The sequence below is a fragment of the Erpetoichthys calabaricus genome, chromosome 8 (genome assembly GCF_900747795.2).
Source record: "Erpetoichthys calabaricus chromosome 8, fErpCal1.3, whole genome shotgun sequence".
Classification (NCBI taxonomy): domain Eukaryota; kingdom Metazoa; phylum Chordata; class Cladistia; order Polypteriformes; family Polypteridae; genus Erpetoichthys; species Erpetoichthys calabaricus.
In genome coordinates, this window is record NC_041401.2 from 60,101,544 (window position 1) to 60,120,018 (window position 18,475).

At 39.3% G+C, this 18,475-nt stretch overlaps 1 protein-coding gene across 2 annotated transcripts in view; it reads left to right on the forward strand.

Annotated features, from left to right (window-relative positions):
* The window catches only part of LOC114655519 (WSC domain-containing protein 1-like), a 45,518-nt gene that overhangs the window by 2,504 nt on the left and 24,539 nt on the right, over positions 1–18,475 (forward strand). For both annotated transcript variants that reach the window (XM_028806582.2, XM_028806583.2), the window contains exons 2-4: positions 10,829–11,449; positions 12,734–12,848; positions 16,150–16,334. In XM_028806582.2, the coding sequence (XP_028662415.1) occupies positions 11,035–11,449; positions 12,734–12,848; positions 16,150–16,334 (715 nt within the window). In that variant the 5' untranslated portion in view covers positions 10,829–11,034. The remainder of the gene's footprint in view (positions 1–10,828; positions 11,450–12,733; positions 12,849–16,149; positions 16,335–18,475) is intronic.

The following is an 18,475-nucleotide window of genomic DNA, read 5'->3' on the forward strand; positions in this document are numbered from 1 at the left end:
ACCTTTTTTCCTCCTAAATACACAAAAGGGGGTGGCACAGTCAGGTACCCCTTGCATTTTCCAATTGCTGCTGTATATAACTGTATTGTAATATTGAGGCCCACATAAAAAGGAACTGCTTTTTGTAAGCACTACTGTCAACTGAGGAATGCTGTATTCATTGGTATTTTATTGGTATTTTAAATTTCCTTAAAATGGACACTTTCAAATCACGGTCTGATAAAATGTCTCCCAATTCATTGCATTGATGTTTCTCCATTGTATCGTCATCTCTCAAGTCACATTTTTTACGCAGTTTTGTTTGATCTCCAAGATGAGCGCTTGCATTGCCTATGTTGAGTCTTGTGTCATGACAGCTATAAATAACACCAATGAAGTGTTCGCTTGGCTGCTGTAATCTCGGGAGAATTTTCTTGTGGTCCGTGTGCACAGAAAAGCCGGGCGTGCAGCTCTTTAAAGTGCTTTCGAAGCCCGGTGGGGCGCACTCAGACCACTCCATCGCGAAGCTTTGACAAACTATGGGTGTTCTTTTGTCATATGTTAATACCGACGTTTCGAACAGAACTGAGGATTCGTTCTGGTACGATGATGAGAATTCGGGCTCTGATAATGTAGAGGACTTTCCTTTCAAGGCGTTCGCTGCCTCCTTCTTGACTTCAGGGTTACAGTGCAGATCCACTCGGGATTTTTGATGAACACGGGCAGAGCGAGTTCGGTCAGGCTGAATTGCCTTTTTTTATTCTTCTCTCGTCTCAGAGAAGCACAAAGGAGAACCTTCTTTGTAATTCTGCCTTGGAGGAGTTTCGGGAGGCTCGTCTCGGACGCCTTTATTGCATTGTTCACTTGTTTTCTGCAGCCTTTTTAAGTGGCGGTAATTATTTCGGTTAATTCATAGAAATCGAATGGCTTTTGAGCACTGATGAGCAGTGAGGCATTTCCATGGAGTTTAATTTCTAATGAGAAAACATCTTTTGTGTCTTTCTCTGTCTTTTTTTCCCCCTGTAAGTCGGCGGGGACGCTAATTGGCCGACAGCCACGGTAATGTGATTCATTACCAAAGGACGCATCTTCGTTTTTTTAAAAGTGCTTTTAACGATTCGTTCCCATCGCTGCCTTTGAAGGTGGTCTCCAGCAATTCTATTAGGAGTATCTTATTAGAGATAGCGTGAATATTCGGAAAGAACTCGATCCCTGTCGGATTGCTTTGCCAGGGACTTCAAATGGGAATAATTGATTATTTAAACTCAGCTCTTGAAATGATCAAAATATTAATTCACTGAACCTGCTTTCCCAGCCTTACAGTGTCTGAAAGTGACCGAACTTTTGTCGGTCTGGAGCAAAGCAGGAGCCAGCTCCAGAAGGATAGTCCATCGCGGACATTGTCACGCTCTTACATCACTGCAATTTACAGTTGAAAATGATCATGTCCATGTCTCTGAAACTTGTGGTCCGGGCACAAAGTACATGCCATGCGATGTGCCAAACTGCATACGAAATTTGCAGTATATATATATATATATATATATATATATATATATATATATATATATATATATATATATATACAAATGAACACACACACTACCCAGTTCCATTCACAGAAAAATGCATTTTTCAGATGAATGGTGCACTTTGATTCCAGGCATGCGCAACTCCATTCAGCACCATTTGAAATAAAAGTAGTAGCTTGGTTTGCTGAAAAATCATTCACGTTGATAATTCAAGGCTGAATTCTAAGATGCAGATCTCTCTGCATCAGCTAATATGCCACCCTTCTTGAAAGCAGTTTCTCTCACAGGACTCGCGTTTCAGGACACTTCTATCATAGCTTGGATTTGCCAATCAACACATCCGCGCAATGCCCAGAATTTAAACGCCATAACGAGACTGTAAGTATTTATTGAATGAGTCTGCGCAAATATGATCGTGTTACGAAAGAGGATTGCAGTACAACTATTGCACCGTGTTGTTGAAAATTACAACCTGTCTTGCACAGGTCCAAGGATCGGATCAGTTATCAGCCTCGTCTTTGCAGGTTGAACGTACTTCCCATTTTTACGCTTTTTTATCCGTACTTACAGCTGCCTACCACCTGCAGTTAATACTGTTTGTACCTTTAATTAACTGGCAGCATTTAAAGGAGCGAGTATCCGTGCATTTGGTCGCGTGCAGGAAACTCCCTCCTTAAGTAAGCGTGCAGTCCAGGGTTGGTTCAATTTGAAGTTTACTGTCACGTGTTCAGAATAAATTAACATTCTGACTTGCTTGTTTCGTCATTTTGGCTCCCTTCACCAATGTCCTATCTAAGCAGGATATGAAATAGCACTTTCACAACATTTTACACTATGTGTAACCACAGGAGAAAAGGGTCGTTATATAATGAAGATAAAAATAATTGTGATATTAATTATACTTAATGCAACTCTCGGTATTACACATCCATCATCCTCATTTCCCTGCCTTGATCCAGATGCTACCGGGATAGCCTGTGGCTGTTCCTGCTAACTTTAGTTTTAAAAAGTTTACACCGAATTGTGATATACAGAATACAGTAAATGCGATTTATTATTATTATTATTATTATTATTATTATTATTATTATTATTATTATTGTCAGTTTTTCTTCTTTTCGGAAATAGTAAGATCACTCCTGTAAGGCAAATTGGAAATGTCAGCCTCGAGTTGAGAAGCCCGATGAACATGTGAGTGTTTCTCTTTCTCCTTTTCTCAATCACAGCCATGAGCTGCTGCTAATGCAATCCGCGTCTATTTTATTTCTGCGGTCAATAAAACAACGTCCAGAGGCTGGCGTTTATGATCGTCTCCGCTGGCAGCTATCGATCCAGCCTCAGTTATAGTACTTTGTTTATGGCTCTGTCGTAAATCTAAGAATGGAAATGCGTCCAAAGCAACACAAAATATAAATAACGGAAGAGTCTGCCTTCTATAGCAAATCTGTAATGCGTCATTTGATAGAATGAATACTTTTCAGTTCATTCATTGTTCCGTCTCCCGTCTTTTTAAAGTGAACGTATCTGCCCACTCTATAGAAGGCATCGACAAAACCACCAGTTGTAAAGTAAAATCTAAATGTAAGTGATCTCTTTTCGGATGTTATGTAAAAAGCTGTTTTTAGGCAGGTTAAACACAGTGTCCAGTAGTAGCACAGCGAATTGCGCAAACACATGTACTCCAGCTCGACGCCGGCCAGGATGTCTTCAGCGTGGAGTTTCACCCGCGGTATTAAAATGAGTTTTCTTCTAAACCCCATAATATGTGAGCGTAGGGTTTATGGACACTAGCAAATCGACCTATGTGGCTCAATCTCACATTATACAGTATATAATTATAACAATTTTTTTGGTTCTTTCTTTCGCTTTATACAACTTCTTGTATTTGGAATTTGTTAGGTTTCTCATACTCCTTGGGGTCTGAGCGCAGGGTCAGCCATTGTACAGCGCCCTTGGAGCAATTGCAGGTTAAGGGGCTTGCTCAAGGGCCCAACAGAGTATCTCTTTTGATAGTAACGGCGATTTGAGCGCAGTATCCTTACTAGAAAATGTGCACTGCACTGTTGTTTTGTGTTATTCTTGTATTTTTGTTTCACTTGTTTTTATACCCATTTATGGAGGTGTCAGCTGATCAATCAAGTGACATTATTACAAATAATCAGATTTCAAGATAAACAAATTGTAAAATCTGTGCCTCTGTTTATTTTCTGTCAACTGTTTCCTGGTCACAATCTCAGTGAGCCAAAGCCTTTACTTAGAGCAGTGGGCAGAAGAGAGTAAGCCTACAGTACGGGTTGCCATTCCACTACTGATCACACTTCACACACCTTCACTCACGCACAAAAGTACTTACTGATCACAGCATGGAAGTGCAGGGAGAAGATGGAAACTCAGTCTTGAAAGCTTTTTACCTGAAATGATTCTATGAAACATGTTATTCAATAAGTTATAATCCAAATTTTGCATGTACGCGCTTAAAAATACTGGTTCTTTAAAGGCACGTTATGGTTCTTTATGGTTTGTTTAGTTTCTCATAGAACTATTGCTTGACAAAGTATCATTTCATTGTAGGGGTTCTTGCATATGAAGTTGGTGTTTTTTGATAAACTTTCCAATATGTAGAAAAAAAATGGAATCTTTAATGTATATTAGGCTTCCTAACAGAACATTAACAGATTAAAAAACCTGAACTTAGCCCGAGTTACTGTGTGCAGAGAGAATCCTTTTAAAACCATGATCCATTGGTATTTCACAGATCTGTTACCATTGATTCCTTGTTATTTACTATATTGTTACAGATATAAATAAATAAAGGTTGTTTCTGGAACATTCATATGGATGGGTCTTTTGGGAACCAAAAATGGTTCCCCTATGGCATCGCTCTGAACAACCACTCAGGCACCTTTATTTTTAAGAGTGTACCTATAAGAGTAGGGACACACTATACAATAAACATCTAAAGGACACATAAATGGAAAAGAAGAAAGATCAGAATCAAGCCAGCATTTAGGGGTTTTATTGAGTGTCATAAATCAATGTCAGGACTTGTGGTTTATATGATGCCAGATTAATAGCAGCTAGGACTTTAGTCCCAAAATAAGAAATAACAGCGTCTTTAATACCAGTCCATCACACAAATAACCCCACTTATGTTTAAAATGCTAATTTACAGTTGTGTGTCTTTGGAGAACAGACTACATTCTTGCAGAAATACCACAGAATTATGGTGAGAACATGTTAACTCCACATATGGACAGTCCTGGGAAATGAACGTGATTGCTTTTAGCTGTGGAGAACAGCACTGCTAAACTCCCATGACACTGTGCATTGATTCGTGTTATGGAGTAATGTGAATTGCTTTGTAAAGCGCTTTGTGATTGTGCTTAGTTGGAAGGCACTAATTAAAATAAAGATTGATTGCTTAAAAAAATCTGCATGTCAGATAACATGTGAGAACTGAATCATTGAGCAGCAGTGCTTTAAAGTCTATATGTCAAATGTGAACGCACATATGGTCAATAGGATAAATACCCCTTGTTACTGGGAACCCCTTGCTGTCCAGTCAATAAGCTACTTTGTAAATATGCCATCAAAGTCAGTCTGTCATTTTTTAAACTGCTTTGTGTGTGTGTCGGTGGGGCGGGGATGGGGAGGGGGTGCTGGGGCCTATGTCAGCCAGCATAGTGTGCAAGGCAGGAACAAACCCATTGCAATCGTCAATTTAGCATCGTCAATCCAATTACATTGCAAGTGTTTGAACTGTGCGAGGAGACCGCGGAGCACCTGGAGGAAACTAGAGACACCAGGAAAGCATGCAAACTGTGCGTAGGGAGGAGCCGGGACGCGAATCCTGGACTTTTTACTGCAAGGCTTGAGCATTACCACAGTCATCAACGTGTGACACACTGTTCCATCAAGGCGGACCAGGATCTGGGAATATCCAGCAGTTTAGCAGGGGTGCGAGTTATCAGGGGATTAAAGCAGACCAGTTTACAATGAAACATTCTACAACATGTCTAACACAATAAGTAGTGTCAAGGGCGACAGGAAGCTTGATCTGCAGCAGGGTGCATAAGGCAGATATCAACCAGGCGTTCTCGCACACGCACCAATTAATTTAACCCGCATGCATTTTTTTTGCAGGTGCACCGAGAGAAAAAGAAATAAATACATAAAAATAACAGATACTTGGGAGAACGTTCACGCTTCAGTGATTCGGACTCGCAGCGCTTGATCCGTCAGCCCCAGCCACTACACTCCTTCAAAGGATCGGGGTTTGCAAAGCCCTGTAAGGTGAACTCCTATATAAGTTAAAATGCTTTCACGTAAATCACGCTGTATGCACAGGTAAGTCTTGTTACTACACAAAGCAATTTGTAGAAGGCAGGGGCATTGGGGATGTAGCAACATAATTTGTGACATCACGTCTACCGAGGGATGCCTTAATCTAGGCAGCCTTCACATATTTAAACCCACTCGAGTGTTCTGTGTAAAACACGACCGTCTGACTTTTTAAAAAAATCTCCAGTGTCTGCCCACTGCTTGCCTTGAATGCTCGGCTACAATGTAATCCAGACATGATTCATTTTAAAATGAGGCAACCCGTTTAGATTAATCTGTGACGCCTGTCTTATTGGTAAGGAAGGTCGCATTTGTGGCATTTCTTTCTTGCACATGTAATAAATATTTTTCAGTCACCATACTATTAAGCCCGCTCGCACTTCTCCTTAATACCTACGGGGTTTATCAGCAATCAGTCTGACCCTGACAGATCTCCGAGCGCGGTAATTTTCTAGGCTGGAGTCTGAGCTTGTCAGCTTTCAGATGCTCGCGATTTTGATCGATTTGTATTCCGATCTCACTGAATATCCTTATTCCACATATTTCCTGGTGTTCGATCTCTTTTAATCTAGATGTTAAGCCTAGGAGTCTTTTTGTGAAATGCTCACCTATATGCTGAAACTCAATTGAGATTTTTAAAATTACAGAAACTTTGGGAAGAAAATCTAAAATGAGCCCGCTTTGTTGTCAGTCTGGGATTTGTGTTACACCGTTGGGAAAGATGGCAGGTAGCACTGTGGCAGAGCGGGTTGTTGGATTTCATTTTTGATTCCTGGCATTTGCGCACGCTGTGAAGCGCAGTAATGTTTCTTTCCGAGTCTGCTTGAGTTTCCTCCTGGGATTTTAGTTTTCTCCCGTAGACTGAAGTCCTGCTGGCAGGTTGATTGGCAATCGTAAATTCAGTGTGATTGTGTTTGGGCGTCTTTTGTGAAGGTCTGGTGTCCCCGTTCACATCACGTGCATACTTTGAAAATGGGTTACTGAATACATTTATCGCCTCTTATTACTGCTTGATCAAAGGGCCTCTGCATTCTCTCTCTTGAGCTTTAGTCAGCGTGGATATTTTTTTTTGTTTTTCCTGTTGACGCCCTGTCTTCTTTCAGCTTAGTGATTCAAAGATTGGATTTTCTTAATTTTTTCATTGTATTGAGGGTGGATTATTATTTTTTCCATACCCGGTTATAATTTATCTATAGTTTTTAAAAAATGGGCAGTGATTAGTTCTGCCGCTTAACAGCTCGAAGAACCCAGGGTTCAAAGCCAAGCATGTGCATCATTTCAGTCCCAATGTCTGCTTGGATTTTCTCAGGCACTTTAGGTTGACTGTTGATACTAAACTAGCGCAATACACTCTTAAAAATAAAAGTGCCAAAGTGGTTCTTCAGAATGATCCTATGGGGAACCATTTTTGGTTTCAAAAAGAACCATCTACATGAAGGTTCCTGAAAGAATCTTCATTTATTAATACCATAAATTACCATGGATACATTTTAGCAGATTTGTGAATTTGGTCCCTGGTTTAAAAGGGATATTACTGTGTATAACACATGATATGTTCAGTTTTTATTATCTGTTACTGTTCTGCCAGATAGTCTACTATATATTCAAGATTTCTGTTTTGTCCACATATTAGAAACAACAACAATTTATTGATTGTATAGCCCAAAATCACACAAGGAATGCCTCAATATGCTTTAACAGGCCCTGGTTGAAAGCCCCCAGTCTTTACTTCCAAAAAAATGTAGGAAAAAAGGGGTGAAGTCTTGGGAAGGGCAATTCAGAGACAGACCCTCTTCCGGGTAGATTGGGAATTTAATGGTTGTCAAAAATGGGGTAAATACAGAATACAAGTAATCTTATTCACAGAGCTAGTTGGCCAATCTATAATTGCCACCTCAGAAACACAATACAACAATATAAAACTGCAGTGCTCATCACCAGAGCACATAACAACCCTCGAGGAAAAATGCAAGAATAGATTTTACCACTCACTAAATACAGAACTATCACATGTCTCTTCTTCTTCTTTTGGCTGCTCCCATTAGTAAGGATACAGATTTGTTCAAATACCTCAAAAACAAAGTACAGTACAAACTAATTAACAAAACTAAAAAAAAAAAACAATGTCTGTCCATCAACTAAATGTAGAAACATGGCCAGATTGCAGAAAATGAGTCAGACATGCCAGACACAGTCAGAATCCTGGATACCTTGTCTAACAAGCCACCAACCTCCTATACTGGCCATTCTACAGTTGAATCAGTGCTAGGCCAGCCAACCTAATGAAAAGACTTTTCTATCTAATGATTCCAGTGCTCCTTCGTCTGAGATGAATTTTCCTTAGGCAGGGAAACAACCTGGCAGTACAGCAACGACACCAAGTGCCACATGAAGTGTGGTCGAAGGTTCGAGGTAAACAGCAGGCAGACAGCAGATGTAGAGTAAAAAAGCAATTTCTTTATTCTTGATAAGCAGAGAGACCACTGCAGCCCCTGTCAGCTTGTGTCACTGACAGTTACCAGCAATAGCCCCCTCTTGGGGGGGTGAGCTTCATTTTTATAACAGAGACTTACATCTTACAGAGACAGCCTGTCATGAGACCAGGTTACACAATTCTTTGGGGGAATTTAGTAATATTACAACACATTTGTTCAAAACAACTGCAGAAGAAGTGAAAGAACCTACTACTGTTGATTAAACAAAAATCACAGATGTTGGAAAATAAAAAAAATTAGCAGTTTTCCTGAGTACAGACTAAGAGTCAGCTGTTTGACAGAAATGTTGCAAGTTTGTTCTTTCAGCTTTGCATACACACTTAATTTTTATATGTAAGTCTTATTAATAAACAATTAATCTTTAGTTCATTAGTTTAAGTAAGTCATATTAATAATCAATTAATCCATAGCCTATTAATACAAACTAGTAATATACTTATATTGTTAAAATGATTATACAGGTAATGGTTTTCCTCTTTTAACAATCTTAATGCATTCATATGGTTAACACAAAGAACTCTTATACTTGCAAATATATATACAAATACATTTTCTTAGCATCAGCTGGTTTGCATAATAATATATTTTCCATCCACCCAAATGCACACAGATAGTAATTATCAAGGCATTTTAGACTTGTTTATCTAAGTAAAAAATTTCATTGCACTAAGGCGTAGTTACAAAATCTTCTTCCCCTCCCTTGGACTAGGTCAAAAGGTCCTCAGCCCAAGATTCTTTGTTCAACTATTATTTAATTTATTGATTCAAATTTTTTATTATTCCACAGAAGATACTGAGAAGAGAAATAGAATGAGGGAGGGTTAGTAACAGTTTATAAATATTGTATTACTTATATTTAAGTACTAATGGCTAACAAGAGAGATGCAGTATGCACAGCTTATCAGCAGCTCTAGTCAGGGTATGCTAAACTGAAGTAGTGAGTCTTTAAAAAGCTGAGACTTATCAAAAACTTTAGATTGGATTGAAAGCTTATCAAAACTCCAAAAAACAATTTCATATTCAAAGAGCCTTTCTCAGAATGAAGTGGCCCTTTATCAGGTAATGTTTTGTTAACTCATGCACATGGGAGGCAGCTAAAGTAATTCCATGCCAGACCAGGGGATGGCAGAGTGCACCAACTCTTTCTCTCACTTCTCTGCAGACCAGTTACGGGAAGTCCCGCCTGGCCCAGAAGACGTCACTTCCAGATCTGGCCTCAATGATGCCTATTCTGCTTCTGGCCCCACTGATGACATCACAAACGGTTCTGGGTCCAATGACACCACTTCTGGTTCCAGCCACACTGATGATGTCACTTCCTCCGATCTCTTTTAAAGCTGCTGTCTTTGTGCAATCGAATCAGTTCTGTCGTGGACCCCAGTCTGTACACATCTGTACGTTATTAATATCCATTCTGCAGCCAGGAATAATATATGGGTGGCTGCCTCAAACCTTTTTGTGGCTCTTTTGTTGTGTTTATGACAGTTTCTATGAAGAGACACACAACCCAGTGAAGTTTTAGAACCATTAATTTTAAGAGTGTATGGACAGAGTTTTCACATTGTAGCTTGTTATAGACTAGTGTCCTCTCCAGGGTTGACTTTTATATTATGCCCAATGCTTGTAAGATGATTCCAGATCTGCATAGTCCTAAATTAGATTAGGAGAGTGTAGGAAATATATGAATGAATGGTGAATATGAGTAAATACGTGTGGAATGATTCCATCCTTTATTTGGAATAACAGAATCTCTTGTTTAAAACTTCTTCAGATGTCCAAGGTAGCAGAAGGTTTATTAATCCTATGTCTGTTAAAGACAAATATGTTCTGAGATTTTTCATGTAAGGGAGAAGTTTTGAGGTAAAGTTGTTATACTCAATAATGATGGCGATGTGTGGCATGTTGGTTAGCAAATTCAAGTACTAATTTCACTGTACACAGGACACATGACAATAAGGACCCTGTAAGCCTATATGCATATGTGTTGCTTGTGACAAGTGCCTGGTGCCTGCCTTTTGTCCCATGCTGCCCTGATACACAGTAGTTGTGGAATTTTATTAAGCGGGTGCAGGAAATGGGTGGATAGTCTCACTAAACTGTCCCAGTGTGTGTGGCCTCCTATCCAGTGTTGCTTCCTGCCTTGTGTTGGATGTTGCCAGAATAGCCATTTAGCTCTCACAACCCTTCAATGAAATGTGTAATTCCAGGACATGGACAGATTATTAAACATATGTTTTCATCAGTGCATTTATCCTGTTCTTTGGGGGCATACTGTGCTTTAAATAACAGTTACTCAGTTTTCAAATATAAATTTCTTAGTCCAATATATGGTTTTATTAAGATTATCAGCCTGCATTTTAAAAGTCTTACATGTGCACTTCTCCTATTAGTCCCATACTATTAAAACATATTGCACTGTTGGTGCTTATCTGGATTTGTAGTTATGGCCCCTTCACTCTGTTATATTTTCTTTTGCTGCAGGTTCTCTGAGATGAACCCACATTAAGACACCATGGCTTCTTACTCATGGCTTCCTTGAGCCACTAAAAACCTGTTATTTTCAATATGATGGATCTTATTTTGTCTGGTAGAGATGGAAGTAGATACCCAGTGTCTGTATGGAGATTCCACCAGATGGCACTTTAGGCAGTTTTTCTTCCTTTTAAGAGGAAGGAGGAAGGAGGGGCATGGCCAAACCTTTCTACCGTCTTCAGAGATTTCTCAGACGGACCCAGTTCTTCTTTCTGTTTCTGGCTGCAGCGTACCTCATGGCTGGGAGCTTGCTACTACTGCAGAGGGCAGGCTTTGTCATTCAGGTGGGGTCACGAGGCCCTGTCCAGTTCATGACTGCCCCATCACCTGCCCCCATTACTCGAAGTACAATGATGGATTCTTCGAAGTTGGCAAATCCCTGGAGACTGAGTTCCCAAGAACCTGGGGATGGCATGGGACCGAGGCAGAATCCAAACAATGGACCTCGCTGGCTGATGTCTCGCAATTTAGAAATTAGACATCTCAGGAGACGTTGGTTTCACAGCCTTATGACTGAGCAAGAGCCTAGAGCTGAACAAGGAGCAGCCAAAAGAAAAATCAAGCATAAGGGTGAGTACAAATGCTCTGCACCCAAAGAGTCACCAGAACAGCTGAAGCAGAGCCACACGGTGCTGGGCATGCAGCTTTGAGGAGTGACCAGGTCCATAGGACTTTAACCATAATCCTTAACTCTTACTTACTTTTTGGTTTTGATCAAGACACTGTCTGTGCTCCACTTGTGAAAAAATGATGTCATTTTGGGTGGCACAGTTGGTGCTACTGCCTTATTGTTCTAAGATATTGAATTAAAATGCTGTGCCTAGTCATTGTCTGTTTGAAAGTTGCTCCATTCTGCCTGAGTAGTTTCTTCTCCCGTTGCTCCAGTTTTCCTCTCATATCCCAAAGATATGTGCATCAGTTTGATTACACACTGTAAATTATCCCCTGGTGTGTATGCCCAGCAATGGATTGGTGCCTTTTCTAATGTTCGTCACTGTCTTGTACTAAATGTTACAAGGATGGGAATTTGGATAAAGCAGGTTAGGAAAACAGAAGATATAATTTTGCCATTTGCCAAATTACCCATCAGTGGTCACTAGCATCACATCTGGTGTATGGACTAGCAGGTTTTTGTTCTATTTGAACTCTTAATCAGATATTGTTAGAAGCCATGCTGCATTAGATTGCCCTTTTTCTGCATTCCCATTATGAAAATAACAATGTGTTTTTTAGCAGATGCAAGCACTTCTAAAAAGACCCCTGACTGAATTTATACCTGGAATAATTTTGTTTACCTTTTTTTGATTAAGTATATCTGCACACAGCGTTCTGAAGTGAGCACAAGTAAATGTTGTTTAGGTAGTTTAGATCAACAAGTGCTGCCCTGAAATGAGGAAACAACACACTTCCAAATCAGTTAGAATAAAAACAGGCACCTCAACTGTCCCCCAAGCATACCAATTGCAAACTGAAAGGCCTGCATGATGATTATTGTCTATGTTGAGGGTCTTCCTCAATGCAACAGATAATCTCCAGTAAAGTTCAGTGTTTCTGAAATACTTTAGCAGTCTTGGAAACCTGGTGTGATATTGCATGTTTATGAAAGTTGGTCATTAAAAATCAAATTCCTAATGAGTGTCTAATGGTAATAGGACATACTGTACACTGCATAATGGAATGCTGGAGCTTTGCATTCTTTCTTCAAGTGACATTCCCACTACAGGTACACTTTCATTTGCATAGTCTGGAAACCAGATTTGGTGTAGACATATAAAGAAAAAAAACAAAAAAAAAAAAACGCAACAGCTTGGGTCCATTCTTTCCTGATTACAGTCTGTATCATTATTTCCAAAGGCACATATGTCGGCTGTTTCGTGGATGATGCTAAGTCAAGAGCCTTGAAAGGGACAGTGTTTTATGATTTCCGGAAAATGACCAGTTCTATGTGCCGAGACACATGTTCAGAAAGGTAAGCCGGTATAATGGAACCCTGGGACAGACTGGGTATTTAAAGCATAAAAAAGTTACAGGATAAGATTCTTTAACCACTTCTATTATGAACTCATGACAAAGGATCCATGATTGTTGTCTTTACTATCTTCTTTGGTTCATTTCTACATCCAAGTTTCCAGGCTACTTATTCCATGATCATAATGGGCTGTAGCCTATCCCAGCAGCAATGGGCACATGATATTTTAATTGTTGAATTCTGAAGTGTTATGGTGTCACAATAATTAATGAAACTTCATCATAGCTGAAGATTCTTTTGTGTAAATCTCAACTTGGCTTCTGTTTGTATATAGTTTCCATATCTCCTTATTATCTTTGTTAGTGTGGTGCACTTTAATTTTCTCTCACATACCAAAACTGTGCAGGATTTTAGGTTTTGACCTAAATGTGGAAGAGTGAGTGTGTGCACCTGTGAGTTATTAGTTTCTGCCCTGTATTTAGTGCTGCTGGGATAGGCTTCAATACTTCACAATCCTGTAATGAATTAAATAAGTTTAGAAAATCGACTAATTGTGATAATTTATTCATTATCTTGTGAAGAGCTTAGGGAATCCAGAGTATAGAATTTGCCAACTTTTCTGTGCATGCATTTATACCTTCTTTAAAGGCAGGCATCTGACATGACCACATTTGCACCTCAAGTAACATCCAGGTCCTTCCTGAATGTTCTGCATAAAATCAGTAAATCATAGGTTCTTATGATCAACACTGCCACATGCACAGAGTGTAGTGAAATTGTTATTTGCATGTGCTAATCAACACGCCTTCAATATCCAGTACCATGTGTAGTGAGTGTAACAATCATACCTTAAAACGTCTGTTTTTCTAACCAAGAAATGTCTACCTTACCTTGAAATTTAAATCAATCAATTAAATAATCAGTCAAGCAATAATTTATTTTATATGAAACAATTAAGAGTTTATAACAGAACAAGATCATGATGCAGGATCATATACTCAAACTGAACATTGCGATAATATAAAATTTGAAAGTCCTGACTGAACCTCAGGACTCATCCTTGAATTCTAGTAGGAGGACATCTCAAATTTAATGACTACATTGGCTGAATGTAGTTGCCTATAAGGGTGTCAAATTGTACAACTCGGAATCTGATTCAATGATTCCCTTATGACTTTCATTATGATTCCAAATCTTGTATTGCATTGTGAAAGTACAATAAGGCCGCCTCATTTTGTCAGCCAATAAGCATGGAGCACATTAGAATAAGAAAAGGAACACTGCATGAAATTTAACACAAAACATCAGACAGACATCTATCATCTATGTTGCACCCTAAGTTTTACACGCCTCTCCTTTGCTTTCCTTCTTTCCTTGCAGTTTGCAGTTTCCTTACTTTGAGGGCACTGTATGCGTTATATTTCCAGTTGAGTGCTCATTATTTCTCAAAGACAAAGAGCCCATCCTTACAATATGCAACTAATTACATCAAAATCATACCAGTCTGTAGAGTTGTTGGAGCTGTTATGATTATGTTAGCTGTTATGTTATGAACCAAGTCATTCTACACAAATGATGGTTAAAGATTGCAACTATCTGCAAATTTTCTTAAAATGATATAAATGATGACTAGAATGTAAAGTGATGAGGAAAATGATATGCTGGTTTAAGTGACCCTGTTGTATGTAGCAAACACTGCAGGTGCTTTTGAAGATAGAGGTATATCATCTTCAAAACCTGAATGAGACCAAAACACACAATAACAAAGGCTTATTTATACAAAATAAATACAATGGGGACTTATGCAATGGAAGAAGAACACAACATACTGTAAGTGAAAAAAAAATGAATATGACCATTTTTTTCCCCTAAGGGTTTAAAGTTAGAACCCTGTCTAATCATTGTAATGAGTAATTCACCTCATACACATTATACAATTAACACTCCTATCTGCTACCTCCTGTCCATGTCTTATCACACCTCTGGGCTCTTTTCCTCTTTCCTGTTAAGCTCTTGCCCTGACCTTATTTCCCAACTCCAAATGTTCTGCACCAGAGAGGGTTTTATTCCTCTTTTAGGGTCACTTCAAGTACTAGCCAGAATGACCTCTGGTTCTGGCACTGGCTTGCATAGACTAGAAATCTACCTAGTGAATCCTGGTGTCCCTGCAATACTATAGCTAGTATGGGCCTTAAAGAGCCAAGACTCCACAGTTGCCACTTATTTTCCTGCATTTCAGGAACAGAAATGTTCCATATGACTACATCTGCCACCATGTGCTCTTAGTGTCCTTAGGGAACATTACACATTGTAATCCATGAAGTGAATAAGACTGACTGAAATTAGTTACATTGATTGGAAACATCCAAAATGCTATAACCAAAGTACTGTTTAATATTAATCAAATTAATTTCAGGAGAGACCTTAGGTTTCATCCCTTGCCACTCCTTCCACTCACCTACCGTATGTTGAGGTCCACATCTGATAAATTGTACAAAACACCCTGCAGACTGTGTTCCTTGTGGAGCATCATTTATTGTATTGTTAAACATAGGACATTTCCAGCACCTGTCTTTTGGACTAACAGGACTATATATGACCTTGTCCATGATCTGTAGCTTCCTGTCCCCTGGTTTGACATACCACCCCTCTTAAACCATCCTATCATTCTCTGATTAGGCAGATTTTTTGTTAGGCAGTAGAGAAAGTTCACAAAAACTGCTCATGCATCTTTGTATGCTTTCTTGCTGGGTTAGGATTAGTCAAGCTCAAGCTTAAGAAGCTTACAATACTTTTACACTTGATAACTCACCTGGAATGGTGCACAAACCACATTCTCTCATTGATGAATTTTTATTTTATTGTGGCCTTCACTCTTCCTTAAGTTGTCTCCTGTTTGATGGAACTTAGCTTATGGATTTGTGTCCAAACATATGTTATCAGCAGGTGCTATCTTTCCAGTCCATATATTCTGTAGAGCTCATCCGACAAATTCATGCTGAAGATCCATGTCATCTCATTTTCATGTGTTTGGCTGATATAAAGTTTTTTTAAACTTCCTCACAGTACTCTGTTTCTGTTGCTGTTTTGTTTATTTGTTTGTTTGTTTTTTCTCTACCTTTCTCTTTCCTGTTGATGTCTATTTGTTATACTTGGATATACTATAATTTGAATTGCTGTTAACACCTCTTTGTGATCATTATTCTTTTAGAAGGTGCTATATAAAATTAAATCAGATTGGTTTCATTTTGTCTTTTATCAGTCCTCACCTCACAACTGATGTGATTTGGTTTTGTTATAGTGGTTACCTGTTTGCAGGCCTGGAGTACGGTGCAGAGTGTTACTGTGGCAATCGCATCACAGCAACCAGGGTGCGTCAGGAAGACTGCAACTTGGACTGCAAAGGCGAGAAGGGCACCATTTGTGGTGGCGTTGGCCGACTTTCCATCTACAAAGTGGAGAACTTACACCCTGGCTCCAGGAAATGTGGGTGAATATACAGTCTACGGCCAAGTGGCAGGATAGAGAAGAAAGACAGCAAGGGCAACCATGCAGTGCATGTAGCATGTGAAGTAGAGCAGTTCCTAGGGACCTGTAAAACTAACCCACAACTTGGTGACTTTTCCTGTTTGGATGAGTGTGGGGACAGAAATAGGATGAGTGTGGGCAGCATCTGAAAAGTTCAATAGCAGAAGTCTTCTTATTTAGAAGCCATTCCATTAGTGTGTTTTGTTTCTTGTATCTTTCAGATGAGTCTTCAAAAAAGGCATTAATACAAATATATCTTAAATCCCAAATGTGCTAGTGACTCTGTCTGACACCCTGAGTTGAGTCATTGAAGCTCAGGAATAAAGTTCATGAAGACAATGATTCATTGACTACTTGGGTGTCACCATTTCTTATGTCCTCGTCTTGTAAAGGATGACAGATCTTTCAGCCTTTACAAGATGAGGACATAAGAAATATAGTTTAGTTTACTTTACTTTAGTTTAGTTTAGTTTTGTTTAGTTTAGTTTCAGCCATTAACTTGCCTGTATTGGGTCTCCTCGTCTTTATGAAGACACGAACACCGAGCCCATAAATGGTGACTTACAGCTTAGATCAAATATATGCATCTAATTTCCCATGTGTCTTTATATTGGGTTACCATTTTTAATCTGAAAAGGTCAGTTTGCAGAGACCTTGACACCTCATTCGGTTCCAGTTCAGCCATTGGTATTTACTGTTTCATTGTGTTGCAGCTCACAACCTTCTATGGTTAATGTGCTCTGTGTGAAGACACAGTTTAACCTAAGATCACATTTGATTTCCTTTTTTAGGATACTATATCTTCATGAAACTTTTTCTTCCCAGTTCAGACTTCATTAAAGCAACTGGTTCCTTTTTTAGAGTCATCTCACTTATTTGGAGGTTGATGATTATGTGCACAGTGTAGAAACACTGTTTCTCAGTTTGATTTCCGAGTATAGCCAATGATTCCCTTTGACTCCCATTGTTGAATGTCTTCATCCTCTTGAGAGTCAGGGGCACAGTGATTTGAGCATGGGAAAGGCGCTAAATCAATAAAATAGATTATTATTATTATTATTGGAGTATTGACTTTCTGTTATGGTTATAATTTCAGTCATTGGATTGTTGTGTGTCCCTTTGTTGAGTCTCTTCATTTTCTTAAAGGAGAGCAACTGTGCAAACAGACAGTGAATCCTTATTCAGCCATTGACTGTCTGGCTGTCCTTTTTAAGAATTTACTCACCTCATGATGGTTAACAGACATGATCTGGTCTCCCAGTTCAGTGTTCAGTACATTGACTCTCTGTGCATTACTGCCTTGGGTCTCTTCATCTTATTAAAACCGAGGGATACAGAGTGCACAAACTTATATTTCCAGTTCAGATGACAGCACAGCCATCGGCTATATTTGCCACAATGTTCTGTGTCTTCCCTACTCCTCAAGTGTCATGAATACACTGTGTATACACACTGAATCCCAGTTCAGCTTCTAGTTCAGCCCACTCTGCTTCCCAGGTTTGGATCTTCTCACTTCTTTCAGTGTACTGTATGTCAGTGATATAAACAAGCCATTGAGATGTTGTTCTCTGCTGTTTTATTTTAGGAAGCATTGCTGCAAGGTCAACTAATTTCCCATATTTATTTTAGACATACCCATTCATTTTTGGCAGGTCCAAACAATTAGGTGATGCATTTTTGTTCAATCAGCAGCCCCCTCCTTGTATTTGGGTATTCTGGAATTGACTGTTATTAAGGAAGAATGTATGAATTCCTAGTTGTTTGTAAGTTGGCTTTCAGTGGTAACATCACATCTTGCAGTTTAGATTCCATTTGTTTCATCCTCTTTGTGTTTTCTCCACTCTGAAGTGTTTGGACCTTTGACTGGCCTTATGTGAAGCCACAAGACATGCAGTTCTCACAAAGCAGACTATCTTCACTAAGGTGTCAAGCCATGTTTTACTGATTCTCTCAAGGTCCCCAGGCTGTACCGATGGGGGTTAAGACTTACCTTACTTATGTTATGGAGTCCTTATGCTGACCCCACAAGGTTTTTATGCTGGGACTCTGAGAGCCCCATTTCAAAGCCTTTTTTCTCCGTTCATTGTTTTCAGGAAACT